The 22,876-nt window shown below is 47.9% G+C and overlaps 1 protein-coding gene across 1 annotated transcript; it reads left to right on the top strand.

Annotated features, from left to right (window-relative positions):
• Positions 1–2,068: 2,068 nt before the first annotated feature.
• On the top strand, positions 2,069–20,391 carry chrd (chordin). Its single transcript, XM_061218257.1, has 21 exons — positions 2,069–2,550; positions 4,344–4,447; positions 5,164–5,290; positions 6,693–6,833; positions 7,484–7,601; positions 7,834–7,930; positions 9,809–9,950; positions 10,073–10,210; positions 10,311–10,393; positions 11,498–11,645; positions 12,873–12,979; positions 13,295–13,568; positions 13,994–14,229; positions 14,790–14,903; positions 15,449–15,643; positions 16,647–16,740; positions 16,845–16,901; positions 17,371–17,474; positions 17,971–18,228; positions 18,612–18,705; positions 18,829–20,391. The coding sequence occupies exons 1-21, from the start codon at positions 2,391–2,393 to the stop codon at positions 18,894–18,896; spliced, it is 2,859 nt and encodes a 952-aa protein (XP_061074241.1). The 5' UTR covers positions 2,069–2,390; the 3' UTR covers positions 18,897–20,391.
• The last annotated feature ends 2,485 nt before the right edge of the window (positions 20,392–22,876 follow it).

The following is a 22,876-nucleotide window of genomic DNA, read 5'->3' as shown; positions in this document are numbered from 1 at the left end:
TTCCTTTTGCATATACCCTTCCAATAACAATCTTCCATAGGCCTATCTATGGATTGTATTGGGAAGCAAAGTTCTACATAGCAATACACAAAAAGGGACGCTTGCGACTCAGCTGCCACCTGCATAATTGAAATCGGTTGTGTTGTCATGAATAAGCAATTTGCCTTCCAGTCTCCCTAATGAATTGCCTCCTGCATTAATGAAACCGCTAGTTATCACCCAATGATTAAATGCAAACAGACCATCATCGATTCCTATTCAGTTCTTAGTGCTGCAGAAATTGAGTCCAAGTGTGATTTTCGGAATGGAAATGTCTCTGACAGGCACATAACGTGACATCTGCATAAAAATAACACGTGGTCTTCAAATCTATTATGAGATGAGCAGAACGTAGGTTTTAAAGTTTTTCAACGTGTTGCATTAGCCTCCGTGTGCACATATGTGTTACATAGGCCATTTGTTACTAATTGTATGCATAAAACACATTTGAATGAAAAGTCTGGGTTCTCAGGTGCCTATCTTTAATCCGGAAGAGATCATTTGAATCGGTTGTCTTTTACGATGTATATTTGGCTCTCGAGAGTAGACAGATCAGTAGTCACCCAGCATCGGACTTTTAAATTTCTTTACACAACCTTAAACGAAACAAAAGCATTCATGCTTATCACCATTTGAATTTCATCCGAAGCTTGGGGACTAAATTTAATAAAATATGCCTTTTTTACGTTCTCGTATAGGCCTATATAATAATGCAAAGTATGCTCATTTGGCAGTTTTTTGAGAAAATAACTTTAACAATGTATTAAATTAAATAATTCCTCCACATTGTGCGGTGCAGCTCTCTTTGGGAACGTTTGTCATCTTCTACAAAAGCGCTGATATTTTCCCCACAGTTTATTGCACTTGCTTCAGCGAGGCCCAGTCGAGTGGAACAAGGGATGGATGCCTGCCTTTATTATTTAATGCGTTATCTCTATTGAGCACACTGTAGTCATGTTTTGCATGTGGATGGCGCAGATCGCGCTGTATCCGGAGTGTGAGAGACAGAGCTGTACAAGAGTGGTGATATATGGCTCTTCTCTAAACAACAAGCTCTGTTCCAGACCCGGCCCCGCGAGAGTTCTCAAAGGGATTTATTTTTGTTATTTTATTATTCTTTGGTGTGGCTTGAATGAGAATGAGAATAAGGGGTTTACGAATGGGAACAGTAGACCGCTCAGAAAGCAGTTAGGTGGATTTAACTGTCTATTATTGCTTAGCAATGATGATTATGATTATTGTGGTAAGGGCTACTTCTTTTGTTCACTTGTGATTTTAGCCTATTATTCTAGTTGTTTTTTCCTGCACACATTGTTGGTTATGATAGCGCCACTGACCATACGCGTGTCCTCGCATTTGAACTTCCTATGAAAATAAATGGCCTCTCGCAGATTTAGGTGAACTTGAACCGCCAAGTGTTCTGCCCGCTTCCCCCAGGCCCTGCGGCTCGGCCAATACTCTCGCATTCACGGGCATGGAGACATTTCCTTTCCAGAGCACTTGAATGAAATCAATTCATGGGCAGAACAAAACCATATTGATGCACACACTCTGAACCACACATACAACAAAACATTTGTTTCTAAACACATTTAATGAGCAAAGGTCACCAATTTCGAAACGTATGATATTCTCGGAAGAACATAATACACAAGGGCAGAATTCGCAAGGACTATTAAAATGTGTAATAAACGCAGACAACTGCCTTATGTCAAGTTGGCAACATTCTCTTAATGAGATGAGTAATATGAATGAAAGATTTATGAAAACTACATTCAATCCAGACTCAGTCCATCCAGTGAGTATTATCTGTGAGGATTGAATTTCTATTACACATTTCAATTGGAGTTGGATAAATAATGGTCTGGGACTTATTTGACCCCCATCTTCCATTTTTCAGGGTTATATCTCCCCCCCTCCCCTTTCTCACCCCCTCCCTGCCTGGGGCTGCCTGTACTCTCAGGACCATATAAAGCGGAAAAGCACCGCGCTGACGGTACACAAGCAGTGCAGAAGTTTCCGACATCAGGGACAGCCACATCCTCTTAACTGCTGCCTTCTATTTATTTGTTCTGTCCTATGGTGATTTTTTTTATTTGAGTCTGCAAGCGTTATGCTTTAAGTTCTGTAGGCTGTGTTTTCACAATAATCGCTACAATTTAGATAACTGTTGGGTTCGCTGTGAGGGACAACTTCTATCGACTTGTATTTATTTTGAGCTGTATTTAGTGAGATTTTGGTGCATGGAGTGCTGAGAAAAAACTCCGTTCTTCGTAGACAGAGCCAGTAGCGCTCTAAAAGAAGGGGAAAAGACCTCCACACAGGGGCCGGGAACACCGGGACGCTTCGGGATGCTGCGATTCGCAGGGATGGAGATCCTCCGTGAAACCATAGTGGTGTTGGGTGTGATGAGCTGCGTCGGGCTGCATTTTGGACTGGCCTCGCGAATGAAGTCTCCATCATTGCCCATCCAATCGGAGAGGGAGCCCCTACCTTCCAAAGGACTGTCAGGTACTCAGTCGGCATTTTCTGTAATCCTCTCTGCCACTTTATCTAGAATACTATTATGTGAATTATTTTTGAATATTGCACAAGGTTATATTGCACAAACCCGGTACTACCCGGGGAAATATATTTTACCGACTATTCTCTAGTTATTGTAGTGACTGCCGTCAGTATCATATGAGACAGACAGTGAGGTATTTCCATGCAATTAGTATGCATGCATTACAGAGTTTGTAGTAGCCTAATGACTGTATCGCAAGCTGCAAATAGGGACTGAAAGAGAATGTCGAGGTACACGTGTCTGTAAAGTTATAGAACTAAGGCTCCTTAAATATTTGCGGATTTGGGATGAAAAAAGTCTGACTGGAGATAATAATGATTTAAGACATTGTGGTCATGCCGGAGAAATGAGGTCATTTGCGGTTTTGTGGTCTACTGAAGGTTTCTCATATGTTCACTACATACCACTTCAATGTTCTACTTCCCTTCACTCATTTCTTCCTCCATTATTATGGTTAGGCCTAAAACAAAAAACGTGTTGAAAATAATTTAGCCATAATTGCATCTTCGCCATACCTCCTAAAGAATAGGCTATAGACATTGCATTCTGCATGCTGGAAATCTTAATGAACAAACTTTCCATTCAGCCTATTGCTGTTCTGGAGGCATGGTATTAGACTTTGCTAAATCGTGATTTATTTCAAATGTTCACTGTAGGCAGTGCAGTGTTCATGCTCAGTCTGACTTGACCGGACTGTTTAAAGTAGTCACTTAATGAAAGAATAATGCGAACCAGGTTGTTAGCAGCTACGGCAACCGCACAATATCGCATCAACAGTTCTGCCCCAAAATCTTGGCACTGGCGGTGCGGTGGTGCCAATTACGACTTGAAGCCTTGCAGTGCCAGGCGGACAGGCCTCGCCCAGTGAAGTGCGACTGGGTGCCTGCAACGTTGTGAAATGAGCCGGGGGCTTTGATGGTCCAAAGGGTTTCTGTGCAATCACATTTCAAGATGTCATTATAAGTATACACACTCTTTCCGTTTATATTATCCATGGTTTTATACTGAAACAAGATAACAACACATTAACTCAAAAACTAAATAAGGAGCTCCAAGGCTTTATAAATACCCAGGACAAAATGTGTACATGTTTTTTTCGCAGTAGCCTACTAAATTATCCTGCGTAATTTTTGCGTGCACAGAATTTTTTTATATTAATTTGCAGAAAAGAGGCAGACAGTCTCCCACAAAGCAGAAATGAGACAGGATGTTGAGGGAGAGCTGCCGCAAAGTTCTCTGGAACATATGATGCATCCAGTCAATTCACAAACAAGTCCGGGCGTTGCAATCGATTGTCTACTTTGTATCCGCCGATGCGACCCGCCAAACTCTTTGTCATTCTGTCTGACGCCAATTTAGGAATTTGAACCACCAGTCTAACGCATTTCTGTGTGTGGATTGTTGTGACCGTTTGTGTATTAATACGTAGACGGCAACCTCCACAGAGCGAGTAGCTCGCATTACACATCCCATTGTTGCAGAACATATTGTACGATTACCGACATCCCGTGGACTTTTGCGTTGTATTGGTCGTTTACTTTACCAGTTGGGAAGTAACACAACTTAACTATGTATCTGCCGCATGCCGCATGCCATCTATATATTTAGGCTACTCTCCACATTATTGTTCACTGTGATGTTTCTGTCCTTGGATTCTCCCCGTAGTCGACGCTGCACTTTGGACAGTGTTTGTGTGGTGAGTGATCCAACTTTTGATTGGTTCTCGTTCTGTTTGCAGGCTGCTCATTTGGAGGAAGGTTCTACTCGCTGGAGTACACGTGGCACCCGGACCTGGGGGAGCCGTTCGGGGTCATGCACTGTGTCCAGTGTCACTGCGAGCCGGTAAGGACCTGCAACAGCGCTATTTGCGCATGACGTAATGCATTAAATTAGTGAATTTAAGAAAGTTAACGTTTTGTTGTCACAGTGCAAGACATTTAACTCTGATTACAAAAGTGCTTTTAGGGCGAAAGCATGTTTTTTATTTCTAATTTTCATTGTTTTTTGTTTGTAAATGTGAGTTAATACCTTACATTTAAGTGGTTTTCTTTATATATGCTTTTAAATGAATGATGTGTGGGAGGTATGGACCTCCTGAAGACACTGGTAATCTGTTACTGTAACAGTGGCAATTTGTCCCCTAGCTGTCCTCCGTAAACATCTCCAATGCGCTGAAAATGCGAAATCCTCAACAACAGAGTAAAAGCTTGTCTCTCCACTCCATCAGTCTTTTTACTCTCCCGACTTCCTGTTGTGCCCTGAACATCTCACATAATGCAGCGCTAACCTCTTAATGAGACCCGTCTTATTCTGGTCATTAGACCCGTGCCGGTGCTATTATTTCATCATTGGGTTTTGATTGTGTTCACTGTTGGGAGAAAGGTTAATGGCACCTCTGCTGGGAGATTTCCATTGGCCGTGGCCACCTGTGTCCGGGCCGCTGAGGCTGAGTGCTAAGACAAACAGATGGCACATTTTGGTGTGTGCCTGTGACAAAGAACAGAGACAGAATTGAATTTGGTGAATTAAACAGAACAACCCTTTCCCCCCCTCCTCAGCATAGGAACAGGCGGGGTAAAGTGTTTGGGAAGGTGAGCTGTAAGAACATCAAACAGGACTGTCCTGAGCCCGGCTGTGAGGATCCGGTCCTTCTCCCTGGGCACTGCTGCAAAACCTGTCCTAAAGGTGAGTCCACTGCACTACAGCCCCCTTCCCCCCTGTCTCTGTCCACTGTACTAAACACCCCCTGCCTCTCAGCCTCCGAACACCTCTTCTAAGATTTCATCTGCCCCATCCAACCTGTCAACCTGTCTGTAGGTACCTGAACTAGGCAGGTCCCTAAAAAGGAAAAGGTCTAAGGAAAAGTTAATGGTACCAAGTTCACAGTTGATTTCCAGTACCTTAGTGTGGTGTGGGAATATGTACATGGGAAGCTCCCATTTCCCTTCCCCCTGACATTTCATAATATACCTTCCATGGGGGCCTTCCCTGTCAGCACTCCTGTAGCTATTTCCCTTTCTTCCTCCTAGCCTCCCCCAAAACACATACCCATAACTCAGAGCTGGAACTCAGCCCCATTAGGTAACTACGTTTATGTAAGAGGCTGATGTAAATTCAGGAACCAAAGCATGTGGTGCATGCATGTCTTCAAACATTTACAGTAACCTACAACAGAGAACCAAAAGTGTTTCCTAACAAGATAGTCATACTGATTTATGTTTTTCTCTTATGAAACGGAACCTAAAGAATATAGTCTTTATATATTTGTCACATGCTTGAATGCTATTGGCTGTCGTGGGTGACTTGTGCCATTGGTGACTTGAGAGGAAGTGGGCTGGTGCAGATAACAGGGCACAGGTGCCTGTCGGCCAGAGAGAGACAGGGTGGAGACAGGGAGTGAGACAGGGTGAGAAATGGAACAAGGGAGACAGTGATAGGACAGTGGAGAGAAAGAAAAAGCAAGAAAACAAGAGAGTAAAAAGTAAACTGTGACCGGCTGAATGTCCCCTTCTTCATCCAGACGTTTTAGACTGAGACTGGATGTGTTGAAATGTGTGCATTACATCAGGACTTGTGGGTCAGAGTGGAACAGCGGGTCATTGTTGAGATCTCACGCCAGTGTCAGGCCTGATTCCACGGCACAGGACAGCAGAAGAAACAAACCTTGTTACCGTGGCAGCACGAAGAGCCAAGTACCTCGCTGGAGCAGAATTGGAGGAGACGGTCTGCATGGGGTGGGAGGTGGGGCTGTGGGGAGAACGTGGGGGAATATGACAAGTCTGGGAGTCTTACAGTCTGGCATTTCTGGACCAGAATCCCCTCAGAGAGCATTGCACTGTGATCCTCAAATGGATCAGGACTCCATTTTAGCCGGGGATCTGAGGCTCTTGATGTAAACCGTCCTCGTTTGGGATCTGAGGCTCTTGATGTAAACCGTCCTCGTTTGGGATCTGAGGCTCTTGATGGAAACCGTCCTCGTTTGGGATCTGAGGCTCTTGATGGAAACCGTCCTCGTTTGGGATCTGAGGCTCTTGATGTAAACCGTCCTCTTGATGTAAACCGTCCTCTTCTGTGTTTTGTTATTCAGGTGAGCTGGACAGGAAACAGGTGGATTCTGTGTTTGATGGTTTCGAGTACTTCCAGGAGAAGGTTGACGACCTGCACAAGTCGTACAACGATCGCTCGTACCTGAGCTCCGAGGACATTTCGCCGAGTGAGAGCAGGACCGGTAAGGCCCCGCTGTTTCCCTGCTATTTGCTTGGGTTTCTGCAAACAGGAGAACAACAGACACTGCTCTACTGCTCTACATTTTACCACATGTTACTGTCTCTACACACTGTGTCTCCACCATGCCTAAACCTGACTGAAGGGCTTAGCTTTCAACTCAAGACATTACGGGAACTGGTCTCTGTTTTGCTTCAGACTTGTTAGCACTGTTTATGGTGAGGTAGTGATGTCAGAGACAGATTAATCGATCATTTGCTTCAGTTATGGTCTGCAGGATCACAGCACTTTTTGTCTCCTAGACGTTTTCTGGAAAATTAGGCAAAATATTCCAAAACCACAGATATGCTGAAATGTTATTGAATGTTATTTTTAAGTCCCAGGAACACTGGTGGAATGACCTTAAGTCAGCATTCTGTTTTGTTATTTTAGTTAATAACAAATGTGATTGCGGATGTTCTTTCATGCTGTCAGGATAGTTATCACAGTTCTGGGGATATATAGCACGTTTGGGGAGTAGTCTCATCGGGTCTTGTAGCCAAATCTAACTGGAAAGTTCAGCAATGTTTTTGAGAATGTTTTGTGATTGCTAGGATAGTCTATCAGCGTCCCGTGTGTCTAACAATCCTGTCTCTGGTTGCACTCCCTCCCCAGATTTTGTAGCTCTGCTGACGGGAGTGTCAGACTCATGGCTGCCCAGCTCTAGCGGTGTGGCCAGAGCCCGCTTCTCCCTGTCCCAGACCAGCCTGGTCTTCTCCATCACTTTCCAAAGGTACGGTCCTCATTCCTCTGGGCCTGGGTTACCTGTATCCCCCATTCAGGTCATGGCAGATTTGATACTTTAGTTTGCAGCCTTTATTAATGGGTGATTCCAGTTCCAATATTTTCATAAAAGCAATTTAAGTATGACAGTGTCCTTTAGAGCCTGAACTTCAGAGTGGACAAACAACAAACACTTAGAATTAATTTAATCAGCTTCATTTTTTTACACCCTCCTTTTCCAGGATGGCACGGCCCAGTCGGATTCTGTTCCTGGATGCGGATGGTAACACTGCATTTGAGCACAGGGTTCTGAGGGGGGAGTCATCGGAGTCCAACATGGTGAGTGCTGCTCTTTCCTTTATGCTGTGTGAGAGGGGCCTGAGAATGTGTGTCCTGCTGACTGTTGGGGTGAAGCTGGAGAGAGTGAGTGGTGAGCTTGGTAGGAGAGAGTCTGGGATGTTTGTACAGAGTAGGAGTGAGGAGTGTTGGTGTTGAGTAGGAGAGATTAACGAGTGTTAGTGGTGAGTGGAGAGGCATGTTGAGCGCTAGTGTTAGAGTTGTAGAGAGTGTGGCAAGTTGTTGTCAAGCAGGACAGATTAACGAGTGCAGGAAAGTGTGAGCAGTGTTAGAGTTGGAAGGGAGGCTGTGAGGAGTGTCAGAGGAGTGTTAGAAGAGTGTTAGAGGAGTGTTAGAAGAGTGTTAGAGGAGTGTCAGAGGAGTGCCAGAGGAGTGGTAGAGGGCTGCAGAGAGATTAAGTACGCCTGTGATAAACAGTTGTGCTCTGTGACTTGGTGGGTCTGGCTGCACTGCACATATTTCATGTAGGAATAATAAACAGACTTCAGCCACAGCGAGCAGTGTGTGTACATGTTTATAAGCATGGAGGTTTGCAGCTAAGGTTTTGCCAATTTAACCAGTCAAATGCCACAGGAGGAGTGGAGAGGACTTAATGCCTAACATCCCTCTAGTCCTTGAGTCCCTTTCTCCTGTTCCATCCCTGTCCTCACATCTCTCATTCCTCCCTCCCTGCTGCCCCACAGTTCAGATATGCAGCCTTTCATGGGTGTGGTCATTATGTGCTCATTCAAGAGCTTCATCTGAACTGTCACTCAGTGACGATAGATGATAGATTGATGATGGATTGATGCTCGCCGGCCCATAATGCTCTGGCCTTGTAGTTGTGTCTACAGTGCAGAGAGCCAGCCAAGTGGGTGCTTGGCGGAGCAGAGTTATATCATTTGTCAAAGTGAAAGGATGGCTTCGAGACACACTCAGCTTTATTCTCTCAATGACACTGACAGGCCATGAGTAGCAGACCCCGTTGTGATTTGTAAGGCCGTCGAACAAGGGTAGAGAGGCAGACAGAGTGAGGGGCAGGGTGTCTGGTCCTGTTTCTGATCCTGCCACAGATGTGGTCTTCTCCTGGCTGTGCCCACTTCCTCGGATGGTATTGCTCAGCGGTTCTGTTTGTTTTAGCGTTCTGCGGTGGCAACCGTTGCTGTCGAGGCGCTGGGCAACCGTGCAGCTGCTAAGCTGCAAACGAGCCACATTTCACAGAGATGCTGTGAGGGGAGCGGACCTGCCCTTCGTAGGGGTGTATGTTTGTTTAACAGAGGGGGGCCGACAGAGCGCTGTTGGGCCACGGCGTTTGAGCACAAAGACCTGCCAGGGGGGCTTAATAGCAGCCTGCTATTTGCCAAGTCACACACATGTCCTCTATCAAATTCCTTAAAAATGCAACGCAGGACCTTAAATGCAGGCCAGAAATGTCATTATTATTTTTAGAGAAAGTCTGTATCAGGTGTCCATGGGCTGCACTGAAGTGACTACACGACAGGGTGCTGGCAGACTTCTTTTGGGGATATTTTCGGGGGGTTTTAAGGGTGTGACATCATCTCTCTGTATAAACCATGGGAATTAATAATTAAATTGAGGGATTACCCTCAACTTGAGTTATGGGGTGCACATGAACGTATTTCTTTCCCGAGCAAATGTTTTCAGTTGGGTTATCATGAGCAGTGGGGCTCATACCCCTGGCTCCATGTTAGCCCCTGGTTAATTCTTACCCAGCTGGGTAAAAGCACAGTGTTGTCATGCTAGCACATATCGCGCACACTGGTTTAGTGGCATGGATGAAAGAAGAGGTTGTTCCACAGAAGTTCACTTGACTATGACTGTACAAATCTGACCTGTCCATGTCTCTCGCCGGTTTTGCAGATCTGTGGGGTGTGGAAGAACCTGCCCAAGGCTCAGGTGCGCCTCCTGCAGGCTGAACAAATGCAGGTCTCCATGGCGACGGCGGGGAGCAGACGGGAGGAGGTCCAGGGCAAGATAATCAAACACAGAGCACTGTTTGCAGGTATGTGTGTGTGTGTGTGTGTGTTTCTGTGTGTTTCTGTGTATGTTTGTCTGTATGTTAATTAAATTATGATTGCTAAATATGTATAGAATATGTATAGTTACATTTTTCTCAATTTCCAGAAACCTTCAGCTCAACCCTCACCTCTGAAGAGGAGCATTCTGGGATGGGTGGGATCGCCATGTTGACGCTGAGTGACACTGAGAACAACCTGCACTTCATTCTCATGCTCAAGGGGCTTCTGCAGCACACAGACAAAGGTAGGGAACGCGTGCGAGGAACACTTTGTAAAGGCCAACTCATTACGATGCTCAATGTTCTTTCAGTCTGTTAAACCTGTGACCCCTTCTTTCTCTGCAGAACGCCCCCTAGTGCCTATCCGTGTGCAACTGCAGTACCGCCAGCACGTCCTGAGGGAAATCCAAGCTAACGTCACCGTGCATGTGAGTAACCACCTACAACACCCTAAAGTGGCCTGCCGTTGTACAGTGAACTCAGGACTTTAAAGCCTTTTCTGTTTTGACTGTGACAGCACGGAGACTGAGAGGGAGAGGGAAAGAGAGGGAGAGAGAGAGAGGGGGGGCAGATTTGAGGAGTCTTTCTCCAGGAGCAAGGTCAGAGAGAGGGATGAAGGCAGATGAAAGGAGGAAGTGTCAGTTCCTGCATCTTCTCTTCACCACTTCCTCCCGTCAGTCACAATCATCACAAAGTCCGGTTAGACACAGCTGTGGAGGTCATTGCGAGAGAGAGACATAGAGGGAGACAAAGAAAGAGGGAGAGAGGAAGAAATAAAGTGTGAGGGATTGACACAAACAGAGCCAGGGCGAAACGGAGGGAGAGAGAGAGAAAAGGCAGGAGAGAAAGGGAGAGAGACGGGCCTGTGTGCTCCTCCACACATGTCAGTGGTTAGCGAGCTGGGATCACAGACAGAGGAGGAGATCTGCTTTCAATCTGCTGCGGGATTTACGTGCGATAGAAGAGCCGTGCAGCACTCTGCTCACAGAAGGACAGATAAAAGCGGAATGTGCAAACACTGGACCTCTGAGCGCCTGAATCAGGGGCGGACTCTTGGCCTGCGTGTGCATCCGTCTCTCCCGCCAGGGGATGCACAAAAAGACTCTGTCTCTCCACTTCCCTTTCTCTCTTCCTCCCCCCTCTCTCTCTCTCTCTCTCTCTCTCCATCACCCTCTGCCTTCCTCTCTCTCCCCCTCCTGTTTGTGCTGATGAGCCCATAATTCACGGGTAATTAGGCAGACAAGCTGTCCAGAGCCGTAAATGTTACACTTGTTTTCTATGGTCGTTTGTCAAGTTAATTCATTGCATTCGAAGTGCTTGGCAAATTGCGTTTAAATTGTGTTTATATTATGTTTTGCTCGTTGGAAGGAATGGGACTTGTGACTCTTGTATAACGTATAGCCGCTTTAGAGCTGTTTGTCAGCAGCCTTCCCAGAGCCACAGGCCTGACCTGCTTTCATATGTTCTTTCCACGTTGTTTCACCGTTTCATCCGAAGTTCAAACTGACGGTCTCCCTCTCCCTCCCCTGCAGGACCCCGACTTTGCGGAGGTGCTGACCGACCTCAACAGCCGTGAGCTCTTCTGGCTTTCCCGGGGCCAGCTGGAGATCGCCGTGGAGACCGAGGGGCGGGACCCGCGCCGTATCTCAGGGTTCATCACCGGCAGGAAGTCATGTGACAGTAAGGACCATACCGTTACACGTCTGTTTGCCAATCGGTTGATCAGTTAGTCTTTCAGCTTGTGCTCTGCAGAATGGCCTCACACGATTGGAAAGCACATTGTTTTCAGTCCAGGCCCATCCCTCTGCTGTGCTCTTTTGTAATTCCCCCAGTGCATTACCACTAAGACCCTTTCATTAATGACAGGGGCTAACCCCCAGCATAGCTCATTGGTGGGCCTGGCGCCTGGTTACCGGCCACCCAGTCAGGAGTCTTCAGGTGGAGTGTGGTGTTTAGGCACGTCACCATGGCAACATGGGTGGGGCCGCTGAGTCCAGCAAACACATGTTCCCCTGTGTGCCCCACCCCCTTGTGCTACACCCCCCTCCCCCTTCCCACTTTGCACTGCTGCCAAGGCCGCAGCCTGCTGGACGTCTCTCTCCCGCCGGCGTTCCAGCTCTCTGATTAACGACTTGACGTTATGGATGAAGAATTCCGATCCTCAAACCCACGCTCTGTTCCCGTTTCTCTCTCTCTCCGTCTCTCGCTCCCTCTCTCCTGCATTTACATCATCCCTCCCTCTCAGCTCCAGGGTTAAACCTCCGGGTGCACCCCCCCAGGGGCTGCGGGGGGAGGCGCGGGCGTCCCTCCCACACGGCCGCCTCCTGCTGGTCCTGTGTGTGTGTTTGGGAGGGTGGGGTGCAGTGTGTGTGTGTGTGTGTGTTTGGGCGGGTGGGGTGCAGTGTGTGTGTGTGTTTGGGAGGGTGGGGTGCAGTATGTTGTGTGTGTTTGGGAGGGTGGGGTGCAGTGTGTTGTGTGTGTTTGGGAGAGTGGGGTGCAGTGTGTGTGTGTTTGGGAGGGTGGGGTGCAGTGTGTTGTGTGTGTTTGGGAGAGTGGGGTGCAGTGTGTGTGTGTGTTTGGGAGGGTGGGGTGCAGTGTGTGTGTGTTTGGAAGGGTGGGGTGGGGTGCAATGTGTGTGTTTGGGAGGTGCAGGGAGTCAGCATTTGACTGGTTTCCCTTGTGAAGTTTTACTCCTCCTTATGCAGGAGCCATTAGGACAGACGTGAGAAAATGTGTGCTGGCAGTGGTCAGTGTTCTCATAGCCGTGCTCACATCTGATAAAACACACACATTCGGTCATAACATTCGGTCCTCATCTCGCCTGCAGAGAGGCCTGCCTCCATTCCGTGCAGTGTATGGGTAGAGACCCCCCTAACCCCCCCTCTCCTCTTTCCGTGCGCCCCTCAGCCATCCAGAGTGTGATGTCCAGCGGCGATGCCCTGACCCCCAGCAAAACGGGCGGAGTCGGCTCGGCGGTATTCCATCTCCATGACAACGGCACTCTGGACTATCAGGTAAAAAATCCAGCTTCAAACGCGTCACATACCAAAACACCCAAACCTCCCCTGCCCCCCTATTGCTCCCCTTGTACCCCCTCTCCCCATTCTACAGTTACCCCCTTGAAAGACATGCATGTCAGGATAGGTGTACTCCTGCCATTGCCCTTGACCAAGGCACTGGCCTCAGAACTGGAGTTGGCTTCACTCTGGGTGCCCACTGCTCCTAAAGTAACAAGGACGGCTCAAATTCAGAGGACAAATGACCCCCACAGGCTTCGGTAGATGATACCTATCTTATGTTAAAATCTGGTGGTGTCCTGTCCCCCGCAGGTGCAGATAGCGGGCGTGTCGAGCGAGGTGGTGGGCCTGACCGTGGAGATGAAGCCGCGGAGGCGCAGTAAGCGCAGCGTCCTGTACGACCTGAGCTCGGAGTACGCCGGCGGGCGGGCGGCGGGGAGCTGGAGCCGCATGGAGGCCCGTCACATCCACATGCTGCTGCAGAACGAGCTGTTCATCAACGTCGCTACCGCCGACCACCAGGAGGGGGAGCTGCGCGGCCAGATCCGCGCCCTGCTGTACAGCGGCCTGGACGCCCGCCGGCACGGTGAGACCCCTTTACCGCCACTCCGATTTGCCTCGTACGACCACTCTTCTTTAGTCAATCGTTCATTCGGGGAGGAGTCTGCATGACTTCTGAATCTTTGTTACACTGCCAAAAGTGACTGTCTTTACAAATTTTCTTATTCCATAGGGACATTTTTAGATGAGATTTTCTTGAAATTAGTCAAAATGTCTTACCTCTTTGTAATATTTTCATCTTTTTGAGTCAAAAAGTAAAATAAAGTACATTTTATAGCACTGGGTCAAATCTAGCATCGATTCTGTATAGACATCAAATCTTTTGTTTCTCATGTGTTTGAATTTGAGAAGTGTGTGATCGTATATATGAACATGAGCGAATTGTTGGTGGGCCAGCCAGTAGTTATCCAGCATATAATCAATAATCGATTCTTCCCTCCTCTACCCCAGTTGTGCCGGTGCCTCTGGCGGGGCAGTACGTGTACCCCCCTGTGAGGACAGGAGCCGGGGGCCACGCCTGGGTGACGATCGACGAGCGCTGTCACCTGCACTACGAGATCGTGGTGGCGGGGCTGAGCAAGACTGACGACATCACCGTCAACGCCCACCTGCACGGGCTGGCTGAGATCGGGGAGCTGGACGACAACACCCACAAGAGACTGCTCACAGGCTTCTACGGCTCTCAGGTACCACACACGCTCACAGACACATGCACACACTCACAGGCACACGCACACGCTCACAGGCACACGCACACGCTCACAGACACACGCACACGCTCACAGACACACGCACACGCTCACAGACACACTCACACACTCACAGACACACGCACACGCTCACAGACACACTCACACGCTCACAGACACACGCACACGCTCACAGACACACGCACACGCTCACAGACACACGCACACACTCACACGCACACACTCACAGACACACGCACACACTCACAGACACACGCACACGCTCACAGACACACGCACACGCTCACAGACACACGCACACACTCACAGGCACACGCACACGCTCACAGACACACGCACACGCTCACAGACACACTCACACACTCACAGACACACGCACACGGTCACAGGCACACGCACACGGTCACAGACACACGCACACGCAGCCACCTGTAAACCTTTCTGTATGTATACACGCTGTTTTACTGTGACAGCGTCGCTGAGGTGTACCAGTGAGTTTGACTCTGTGTCTGTGTGTCTGTCCGTGTGTCCCTTAGGCCCAGGGGGTGCTGAAGGACATGAGCATGGAGCTGCTGCGTCACTTGGACAAAGGCACGGCCTTCATCCAGGTCAGCACCAAGCTCAACCCCAGAGGAGAGATCCGTGGACGGGTGAGTACAGAGAGAGAGACAGGGCTCTTATGCCCACTCCAGACCCTCACCACCAAACACCACCATCACCTCCCAGCCCCTTACTGCAGAATTGCGTTCCCATCCGAGACCGCACTAAAGTTACAAATGCACATTCCTGGTCCTAACGCCGTGATCGAAAGCTCCAACCCACAACAGGACACGGTCACAGTCACACAGGTGTCATCCCGTGTTCAAACATGCTGTAAAATACATCAGTATTATATTAAAGCACAAATACAGTGTGGTGCATTACCAGACAATGGCATGGGAAAATGGTAATCTGTCTAACCATGGATATTGCTGTCAGCAATCTTTCCATCTGAGTGCGAGCAAGTGTATATGTTTGTACACCCACACACACACACACACACAGGTGGGTGGAAAATCCACACAGCTCTGATTCCTCTGAACTAATGTTCTCTCTCCCCCCCTCTCCTCCTTCCTCTTTTTCATCTCTTACTATCTCTCCTTTTCTCTTTCCTTCACTCTCTCCCTCTCCCGTTCTCTCTCCTCTCTTTGTGCAGGTGCACGTGCCGAATAATTGTGAGTTTGGGAGCAGGGCGCAGACGGACGAGGGGGAGCCTGACGACGGTGTCTCCGTGCGGGACCCCGAGGAGCTGAAGAAGGACCCCCACACCTGCTTCTTCGAGGGGCAGCACCAGGCCCACGGCTCCCACTGGACCCCGCACTACAACAACTGCTTCAGCTGCAGCTGCCAGGTACTGCGCTGTAACTGCCCCTGGGGTGGCCCAATGCACCGGGGGTCAGGCTCAGGGCAACTCTGCTGTGCAAGACTGTAACATGTGTTAATTCAACTCTAACAGAGTACATATGAGTACAGTTGGGGCAATATATTCTTTGTAAGAGTTGATTATACTCAACATTTTACTGTGCAGGGGAGACACAGGACCTCCTGTCATATGTTCTGTGTCATTGTGACACATCGGTGTCGTCCACTACCATCTGGTCTTTTGCATGTGTGATGATGTCCATCTGGGCACTTAAGATAAAATCAGTTTTATGTCAGTTACCTACAAAAAACAGCTTCTAAGAGCAAAGAGGTCTGTGATATCTTCATTATATTGAAACTAATTAAACGCGAACCAGTCACTTTGTCATGACTGAAATCATGTAGCGTGGAGGTACTGTAATGCTACAGCATAAGCACAACACACACAGGCAGCAGGGGAAATGAATCAGCTGCTGATGGATGATCCCTGTTGAAGGTGGCAGGCGTATTATTTATGAAAAATGGGCTTCAAAGGTAGCTTTTCTACTTCCCCTGTGCCTGCCCCTGCTGCAGCGCAACAGAGCAAATGAAGTTTTTTAGGCTGAGCCACTTAAGCCCAGCTGCTCTCCAGAGCAAGCCGCAAAATGCCATTATAATTTAGAGGTCGCTGAATATATGCCTTTTCTCGGCACATTGAATACACATGGCTCAATTGTAAGCTGCAAACAGAAGAATCCCAACAACGGTAGTGTCTAAAAACGAACAAACACTTGTTATTGGGTTGGTACTCTGTAGGTACCCTTTAGCAGCCATTCATAATTAATTTGTACTATTTTGGCTTGTAAAATGTTCTTGTTAGTTCCCAAATAGAACATTATTGTTTCAGGGTACATTTTGGAGAAGTTTGATCCTTAAAGTAGAAAATGTTCCTGTACTGTACCTTTATTTCTGAGTGTAACAACACTGTCTCTCTCCCCTGCTTCGTCCTGCAGAAGCGAACGGTGATCTGTGACCCCATCATCTGCCCGGTGCTCACCTGCACCCGCACCATTCAGCCTGAGGATAAGTGCTGCCCTCTGTGTGACGGTGAGTGGGGCTCTCTCCCGGTGGAGCTGGAGGAGGGGTGGAAGTTGTGTTTGGGTATTTTTCTGATGTTCCTCCTGCTTATTTATTCCTCTTTTCCCTTACAGAGAGAAAGGAACCAAAGGATGTGAAAGCTCTGGAGAAAATCGAGGAACATCCAGAAGGTCAGTAAACCCTCTGAGTTTATTCTTCCTGCCATTCTCACATGTTTTCTTCTTTCTCCCTCAGTATCTCTCACTCTTTCACTCTCACTGTCCTTACTTAGAGTCCTTTAAACTTTTAAAGATGAAGCCCAGGAATTGCCCTTGTTGTGTTGTTTTTTAGAAGTTAGATCAGTACATGTAGATGACAGCTGCTAGTAACCAACCCTATTCCTGGAGATCTACCATCCTGTTGGTTTTTACTCCAACCGTACCAAAACGCATCTCATTGAAAAGCTAGAGATCTTCTTTAGCTGGTAATTAGTAGATCTGGGTGTGCTAAATTAGGGTTGGAATGAAAAACTCCAGGAGAAGGGTTAGTTACCACAGTGCTGGAACATTCCACCCAGGCTCCTCCTGTCTGCTGTATCACACCCATCTCATCCTTCACTCCATCTCATCCTTCACTCCCTCTCTGCCTCATCATCCACAGGTTGCTACTTTGAAGGGGACCAGAAGATGCACGCCCCTGGGACCACCTGGCACCCCTTTGTCCCCCCGTTTGGGTACATAAAGTGCGCTGTCTGCACCTGCAAGGTGAGCACCCGAGAACCCCACTGAAAGGGACAATCACGGTCTCTGCAGTGCAACAACCAAAGAATAAGTCAATATCAACAAGTGTTTCAGTCTTATGTTTAGACTTAAAAAATGTATTTGTGTTACCTTTTGTTAAATAAGATCACTTGTCAAGAAAACTTAAAGCAAGTTAATATTTTCTACTTGAGCGTCTCATTACAAGACTAAAACACTTGTGAAGCAGTATCATATAGCACATTTGGTTCTATTACATTGCTTTGTATGTGGTTCTCATGCTGGGCAGTAAGGTGGCCTGTCCCTAAAAATTGCAAGCAGGCATTTCTCCGGCAAACAGCCTGTGTAAACCAGCTGGGCTGGGAAGTTGCCCTGGAATATCAGGAGTGAATCAGTGACGTGAAGTGGCGCTGCCAATGATGCCCATCTGTCCTGGTACCACGGAAACCCGAAGGGCTCAGAACTGGACGTGTCTAACGTTGTCCCGTTGCTCTGGTTCCAGGGCGCCACCGGAGAGGTCCACTGTGAGAAGGTGACCTGCCCGCACCTCCCCTGCGCCAAACCCGTGCGCCGCAGCCCGTCCGACTGCTGCAAGGAATGCCCCGAGGAGGAACGTCGTCTGCTGGACCACGCGGACATGATGCAGGCCGACGGGACCCCCCTCTGCAAGTTCGGGAAGAACTACTACCAGAACACGCACAACTGGCACCCCCACGTGCCCCTCTTCGGAGAGATGAAGTGCATTACCTGCTGGTGCGATGTGAGTATTCCCCCAAAACGCCGCTCTTGCACACCAAATGCCCTTCCTGCTGTTAAATCCAGCGATGACCAGCTTGAAAATACCAGCTACCAAATGTTTGAAAATATAGGTTGAGCTGGCCAAACCATGTTGAGCATGGAGCTGGTCTGAAGTGGTCAACCAGCTGCTTAAAAAACCTAGCTTCAGCTCTTTTTTTTCAGTAGGGTGTACCACTCTGTTACATAACTTCACGTGTAGTTGTGTACACAGTAAAATCTCCAGTTTTAAAGCAACTCTTAAATAATACATATGGTCCTACTCTGGGTCCCTGAGATTCTGTGAGCATGTGGTTGTGTGGGATTGAGGGAGAGAACTCACGTGCCCTGTCTGTGTCCTGCCCCCAGCATGGCGTGACCAAGTGCCAGAGGAAGACGTGCCCGGTGCTGACCTGCAGCCACATTGTCCGCAGGGAGGGCAAATGCTGCCCGGAGTGCAGTGGTGAGCACCTCGAAAAAAGCCCAGATGGGACAGCTTAGACACAGCTTCCCCCCAGCATGACACACAACGTTAAAGAACAGTCATGGACATGCTTTTCACATTACTCTCGAATTCTGTTCGCAGACGAGCTTTCGAAGGAGGAGGAGGACCTGATTAAGGTTCAGGAAAATAAGAAGACCTGGAGACCTTGAGATGCCACGACTTATGACTCTACGTCGCCCTCCTCAGGACCGTCTCAGAACTGCACACTGGCCTCGTCCCCATGCCGTCAGCCTATGGATTGCAATTTAAAAAGTGACCAAGACAGAGAGTGAATGATAGTGAAAGAGCACAGCGTTGATGACAGAAGGACTCCCTAAAGGAGAGACAGCACTGTGAGATGTGCTATGGACATGGACTACTTGAACCATGTAGGAGACCAAAGGATTTGGACAATACCTGCAGCATTTATTTTACTTTCTTTAATTTTTTTTACTGTTTGAAGTTTGCGCTCCAATCACTTTGACAGCGGGTGTCTGTGCCACCTGATGGCTTCTTCACTGTCCTATTCCCAGACCATATTGAACTCTACTGGTAAACAAACAGACAGACACACACACACACACACACACACAGCTTCATTCAAGCTGCAGCACCATATTACTCTCATTTCCTTTGCTCAGCTCCGCCCACCCATTCCAGACTCCGCCCCTCCCAGTCTGTTGTCCAGCTGCAGTGGACAGCACAGAGACCCCAGGGGAGATAGGCGGAGTCCTGTTTCACATATCTTCTGTTCAGTGTTTCTTCTGTAAGGGAGCAACAACCGCAGTTCTGGCTTATGGCTTGCAATTCATCAGGTGATTCAATGAGCCCCTAATTTCCATATATGTAGTTTTTGCACCTTATAATGACAGAGAAGACTCTCTCCCCCACACACACACACATGCACACAAACGCACACACACACACACACACACACCTATAACTCTCTCCCCTCGCAGAGAGAGGATTTCGGCAGGATCAGAGTCAGTCTGACACAAGGGCTTGCTGGGGGAGGGTTGAGATGCTGTGCTGCAACTTTACTGAAGCGCCAATGTACATAACAACGAAAGAACCAGAGACCTGTGACCACAAGAGAGAGAGCTGGAAAGACAGACATAGAAAGAGTTAGAGGAAGGAGAGTGGAAGCAGAACGGAGCTCTTTGAAAACCACTTGGAGTTTTCAGGCATGTGGGCTGGTGGGTAGTTTACTGTAAGAGTAAAACATGGAGGAGGGGGAGGAGTGTATTCTTTGTAGTCTGTGTGGTTTTGTTTGATGTTGTTGTGCAGCATAGTTTTCAGATACAGCCAGTCCTGTTAAACCTCTCCTTCACTCTGCCTGTACCAAAGCGCAGAGCTCCAGACCAAAGTATCTCTGAGCAGGGGGTCACGGAATGAAAGTTTTCTGTCGATTACGCCATGCTGGAAGTGAGTTTATATAACCTGTAGGTTAAAGGGAAGGTTCATTTGTGTGTGCATGTGCGTGTGTTTGTGTGTTTGCTTTAGTAGTGGTGCCCTCACCTGCAGCACCATCACCAGGTCCTATACAGTATCAGGCCACAGGCGGCCCTCTCAGACTGAATGCCTCCAACCAGTCCATCCTCCTGCACCTGCTGCTCCTGTGTTTGTCAGCAGCGTTGGCTATCTGTTCTCAGCTAATTATGATATATTTTTATGATTATTATGATTTCTATTGTATTTTGTATTTATTGAATGTGAGCAGAAAAGTAAATAAAATGGCCAGTTGAAAATATTTGAAGAAAGAGGACTTGTTTTGTCTCATGGTTTCTATCATCCGAAGTCTGTCCTCCTTTTCTCTGTTCTGTTTCATTTCTTCTTTTCCCTCCTCCTCCTGTTCCTGTGTCTCACTCTCCGCTTCTGTCTTCACTCTGCTTCTCATGTTCACTTTCCTTTATTCCCTCTTCCATCATACCTACTTGCTCTCTAACCATCTCTTTCTCTCCCCTCCTTTTTCCGTTATTTACTCCCTTCCCTCCCTTTCGTTTCCTCTCTTGCGCAGCTGGGATCCGGGAATGACTTCCATGTTGTGGGAAATGTGAGGAGCAGACTCAGCACAGGGAGGGGGTGCTGCTGTGTCAGATGCTCTCTCTGCTCCTCACCCTTCTCCTCTCTCTCCCTCTCCTCTCCCCTCACTCCCTCTCTCCTCTCCCTCCCTCTCTCCTCTCCCCTCACTCCCTCTCTCCTCTCCCTCCCTCTATCCCTCACTCCCTCTCTCCTCTCCCTCCCTCCCTCTATCCCCCTCTCCCTCTCTCCTCTCCCTCCCTCCCTCTATCCCTCTCTCCCCTCTCTCCCTCTTCCCCTCTCCTCTCTGTCTCTGTTGGGCCTCCTGTTGCATTGCAGATGCAGCATTGTTTGACATCACTTGGGCACAAAGTCGGGTGCAACTGGGGAACAAACGTACACGCACACACGCACACACTCAGCAGAGGAGTATGGGAATCCAGTAAGAGGCCAGAAAAGCGAACTGTGAGAGCCACCCAGCTCACTGTGCCCACTGCGCCCCCTGTGGGGACGGGGCAGTACTGCGGCCAAGCCAGCTAACAGCAAGTTCAGGGGTGTGCAGTGTGAATGGTAAATGGTTGGCATTTATGCAGCGCCTTTATCCAAAGCGCTGTACAATTGATGCTTCTCATTCACCCATTCATACACACACTCACACACCAACAGTGATTGGCTGCCATGCAAGGGGCCAACCAGCTCGTCAGGAGCATTTGGGGGTTAGGTGTCCTGCTCAGGGACACTTTGACACAGCCCGGGCGGGGGATCGAACCGGCAACCCTCCGACTGCTCTTACTGCCTGAGCCATGTCGCCCCAGTGTGCATTTTGTAGCATGCCCGGAACACCTGCTGCTCCCAGCACAAGGCAGCCTGGAAAGCCATCAGTCAGACAGGAGGGTCTAAGCTCAAGGTCAGGGGTCAATTCAAAGCCCCGGTGTGTGCTGGGAGTGATTGATGCGTTGGAGGCGCTATCAGTGTGGGTAGAGTGCATGAGCAGAGCGGGAATGAGCACGCTGCGTAACCCCACCTTCATGGGACATTCCTGCTTTTCTGTGGGCACAGTGTTCAAGCTGCTCTCTCTGGAGTTCCTCATGTGGCTTTGGACTGCCACAGGCTTTTGAAAAAAAGCTCTAAATCTTTCAAGCTGAGCACAGATACCAGAGCAGGCTTTAAATGAACAGCAAATGGCGAGAGAGTGTGGAGTTGTGGCTGGGGCAGAAGATAGTAGTGGGATCAAAGCACAAGTGGGACATATATACCTTACGCCAGACTATGACACCAATATCCCACTCGTGATTTAAACCTATGACCACCTGCTCCATTATTATAAACAGTTTGTTTCAGGAAGCTTACAGTTTGGCCTATGTCTCTGACATCTTTTTGGTATTTACCTGCCTCATAATGGTTAACTTGACTTTCACTGGAAAAACTAATGTTGATTAATGCCAATAACAGATGCCTAAGGCAATCAAAAGCCTAGATTCAATACTGGATACTGAAAGCCTTCTTATACCTGCACTAAGGAAGCCATTGAATACACCTGACAAATCACAAACATAAGTTTATTTTAAAAAATTATGTATAAAAAGGTCATTCCAAGAGGAATCACTTCATACTCAAGTCCAATGTGCTTACACACTGCACTGCAGGTCTATTTGATACTGCCAGAAAGTCAGTATACAAAGGCCTACTCTCTTTAGAGACATTAAAATGTACCCCTTTTCTGTATTTACAATGATTTGTTAAAGTATTCAGATCTGTGCACATTTTTTATATGTTGTTATTACAAGCTTTAATTTGGGAACTAACATTTATAATTAACACTACCTACTGTACACCATTACAACTGCTAATGGCTCCATCTGAACTTACCAGGCAAATTGGGGAACCCCAAAAGGCTATTTCATCCTGGTTGGATTCTTTTAGCTTTCAACCACCTTCTATTCGGTTTTCATTATTATATATATATTTAATAATAGCGGTCATGTTGCTTGAAAATGGACTTGCATATGCAGTGAACATGGACATGTAAATACTGAATAATTCTGTTGAATTTAATGTAACCAGGGTTGAGTGTGCAGAAGTAGCCTAGAGGTCTTCGCCAGGATAGATCGCCAAATATTTTATTAAACAT

Source organism: Conger conger, chromosome 13 (assembly GCF_963514075.1).
Source record: "Conger conger chromosome 13, fConCon1.1, whole genome shotgun sequence".
In the NCBI taxonomy this organism is placed as follows: domain Eukaryota; kingdom Metazoa; phylum Chordata; class Actinopteri; order Anguilliformes; family Congridae; genus Conger; species Conger conger.
Note: the sequence above shows the minus strand (reverse complement) of the source record. Positions and strands in the feature narration are given on the sequence as shown.